This window comes from Lolium rigidum, chromosome 6 (assembly GCF_022539505.1).
Source record: "Lolium rigidum isolate FL_2022 chromosome 6, APGP_CSIRO_Lrig_0.1, whole genome shotgun sequence".
Classification (NCBI taxonomy): domain Eukaryota; kingdom Viridiplantae; phylum Streptophyta; class Magnoliopsida; order Poales; family Poaceae; genus Lolium; species Lolium rigidum.
The window spans coordinates 160,025,465-160,028,565 of record NC_061513.1 but is presented as its reverse complement, the minus strand read 5'-3'; the positions used below and the strand labels follow the sequence as shown (position 1 = coordinate 160,028,565).

General features: G+C 52.5%; 1 protein-coding gene across 1 annotated transcript; it reads left to right on the top strand.

Annotated features, from left to right (window-relative positions):
* The first annotated feature begins 388 nt into the window (after window positions 1-388).
* On the top strand, window positions 389-1,955 carry LOC124663470 (cysteine protease 1-like). The gene is made up of 2 exons (XM_047201169.1): window positions 389-1,714; window positions 1,854-1,955. Exons 1-2 carry the CDS (start codon window positions 389-391, stop codon window positions 1,953-1,955), a joined length of 1,428 nt encoding a protein of 475 aa, XP_047057125.1.
* Window positions 1,956-3,101: the final 1,146 nt, after the last annotated feature.

The following is a 3,101-nucleotide window of genomic DNA, read 5'->3' as shown; positions in this document are numbered from 1 at the left end:
GCGGGTTCCCATGCTATTTTGCCCCTATCGTGAATCGTGGTACGTTTCGTCCAAGTTTTCAACGTACGTTGGGGTCTGAATCGAGGTAGGATTTGAATTGAAATCGAATCGAACAGCGGTGTTTGAAACGCCAGTCATCCGGTACATCGAAGTTTACAGAAACCAGTTCCTGTACGTGCCGATCCGGACAGTATATATACTTGCATACTACTCCACCGTCTAGAACTAGAATCCCATCGCAACTCCACGCTCCAATCCTACTATATAGATCGCCGGGGGCACGCACCAACCTCCCCAAGACACAACAACACGAACCAAACCACGACTCGCCGTGAATCCATAGCTTTCGATCAATCGACTCTCGACACGATCTGAGGCAACCGCGACCATGGGGGTCGGCGGCAAGCCCGCGGCCTCGTTGGCCATGGTCCTCCTGGCCTTCATCCTCTTCGCGTCAGCAGCAGCCGCCGCGGCGCCCGACATGTCCATCATCTCGTACAACTCGGCGCACGGCGTCCGCGGGCTGCAGCGGACGGAGGCCGAGGTGCGCGCCATGTATGACCACTGGCTCGCGCGCCACCGCCGCTCCTACAACGCGCTCGGCGAGTTCGAGCGCCGGTTCCGCGCGTTCTGGGCCAACCTCAAGATCGTCGACGCCCACAACGCCAACGCGGAAGCACACGGGTTCCGCCTCGGAATGAACCGCTTCGCCGACCTCACCAACGCCGAGTTCCGCGCCGCCTACCTCGGCGGCGCCGTACCGAGGAGCCACGGGCTCCACGCCGTCGGGGAGAGGTACCTCCACGACGGCGTCGAGGCGCTGCCGGAGCACGTGGACTGGAGGGAGAAGGGCGCCGTCGCGCCCGTCAAGAACCAGGGCCAGTGCGGCAGCTGCTGGGCGTTCTCGGCGGTCGGCGCCGTGGAGGGCATCAACAAAATCGTCACCGGGGACCTGGTGACGCTGTCGGAGCAGGAGCTGGTGGAGTGCGCCAGGAACGGGCAGAACAGCGGGTGCAACGGCGGGATGATGGAGGACGCCTTCGACTTCATCGCCTGGAACGGCGGCATCGACACGGAGGAGGACTACCCTTACACGGCCAAGGACGGCAGGTGCGACCTCGCCAAGAGGAGCCGCACGGTGGTGTCCATCGACGGCTTCGAGAGCGTGCCCGAGAACGACGAGCTGTCGCTGAAGAAGGCGGTGGCGCACCAGCCCGTGAGCGTGGGCATCGAGGCCGGCGGGCCCGAGTTCCAGCTGTACGAGTCCGGGGTGTTCTCCGGCAGGTGCGGCACGGAGCTCGACCACGGCGTGGTGGCGGTGGGGTACGGCACGACGGACGACGGCAAGGACTACTGGACCGTGCGCAACTCGTGGGGGCCCAACTGGGGCGAGGGCGGCTACATCCGCATGGAGCGCAACGTCACCGCGCGCACCGGCAAGTGCGGCATCGCCATGATGGCCTCCTACCCCGTCAAGACCGGGCCCAACCCGACACCCAAGCCGAACCCGCCGGAGCCGACGAAGCCGGTGGCCTGCGACCGCCACAACAAGTGCCCGGCGGGGAGCACCTGCTGCTGCACCTACGGCGTCAGGAAGACGTGCTTCGTGTGGGGGTGCTGCCCTGCCAAGGCCGCCACCTGCTGCAAGGACGGCGCCACCTGCTGCCCATCGGAATACCCCGTCTGCAACCAAGAGAATCGCACTTGCTCCAAGGTACTATCAACTTACCCAAGCTATGACTCGTCGATTATGTTCTTAGTCTGATTTCTTGGATCAAATTTGCGTGGACAGATTTGTTGATTTGTTGCTAATACTGTATGTACTTATCGATGTTCTTTGTTTTGTTTGACAGAGCAAGAACAGCCCGTACACCGTGGAGGCACTCATCCGTACTCCGGCCAAGCGAAGGATGGCGACGCCGCTTACAGACCTCATCGACTCGATGTTCTCCTAGTTGGATATATAGTCTAGGCTCTACCACGTCTCGTTTTTTTCTTAGTTATTCCTTCTAGTACTATAGGAGACCTCGTACCCAAGCGCTCCTTGTATATACATCTTTTTTCTTTTTGCGCTCTCTTTGTTTCTACTTCCTCCGATTCATATTCTTTGTCACTAGTATGGATGTACATATGGAACGTTATTTTATACAGTTTTATTTATTCACTTGTTAAACTGAAATTTCAGTGTCTGGGAAACTGTAAAGAATACTGCTTGCGCTCTCTAAAAGAGAGTACTGTTGTCTGCTGGTGCTCTCTCAAGAGTATGTAGACGGTTGTAAAGATTACTGAGTGGACGGTTTATTCCTCATGTTGTGGTGGTGCTTGATATTTTTACCTGTACCTTCTTGAAATAGTCTTTCGCCCCGCATTATAAATAAAGCAACGACCATACAAGAGTTCACGAACTAAAAAGAAAATACTGGGGCAACAACAAAACATGCCCAACGGAAAGATAAGATACAATGCATAGGGTGAGTTCTAAGGTAAGATACAAAAAATGACGAGGTTGAGTTCCGAGGTTGGTGTATGGGCACACGCATAAGCTAGACGTTGACTCAGATAAATTCCAATATTTCTTGGGCATTTATATTTTGTTAGCCTAACTAGGATAGTGGCCCTCGCAAATGCGAGGGCAACGCCTGAAATAGGCCATGTAATTAAAGTAACCCGGTTCTAATGTCACCACAAAATAGTATGTTATATGAAAATAGTATTTATGTAGGAAACATTTTTAATCATCCTTAATTTATGCACGGATAATTAATATCACTATTAAAACAGAATCTCCATGACATATGTACATGGTAATCTTTGATTCGTACATGTAACTAAATTTGTATTGCAACCAAAATGATGTGTAATTAGTATGAATGTTTTTCTTACGGGATATAACTCTTCACGTTATTTTACCCTCCTCTCAAATGTATCTCCATTATAAAGTTTAAAATAATATTTGAAAATAGAAAACACTTGATGTGCCTATCCTCCAAAACTAATTTGTCAATTCAACTATGGTCTGCACCAGTACGACCTCGCCCAAGCTGCAACTTCATGAACCATGATCATATCTAAAATTCAGTTTAGGTATTAAAAACAAACAC

Excerpts from the sequence above, each read along its gene's own strand:
- LOC124663470 (XM_047201169.1), top strand. The coding sequence starts at position 389 with ATGGGGGTCGGCGGCAAGCCCGCGGCCTCGTTGGCCATGGTCCTCCTG. Across the intron at positions 1,715-1,853 it reads AGAATCGCACTTGCTCCAAG|AGCAAGAACAGCCCGTACAC; the intron begins GTACTATCAACT and ends TTTGTTTGACAG.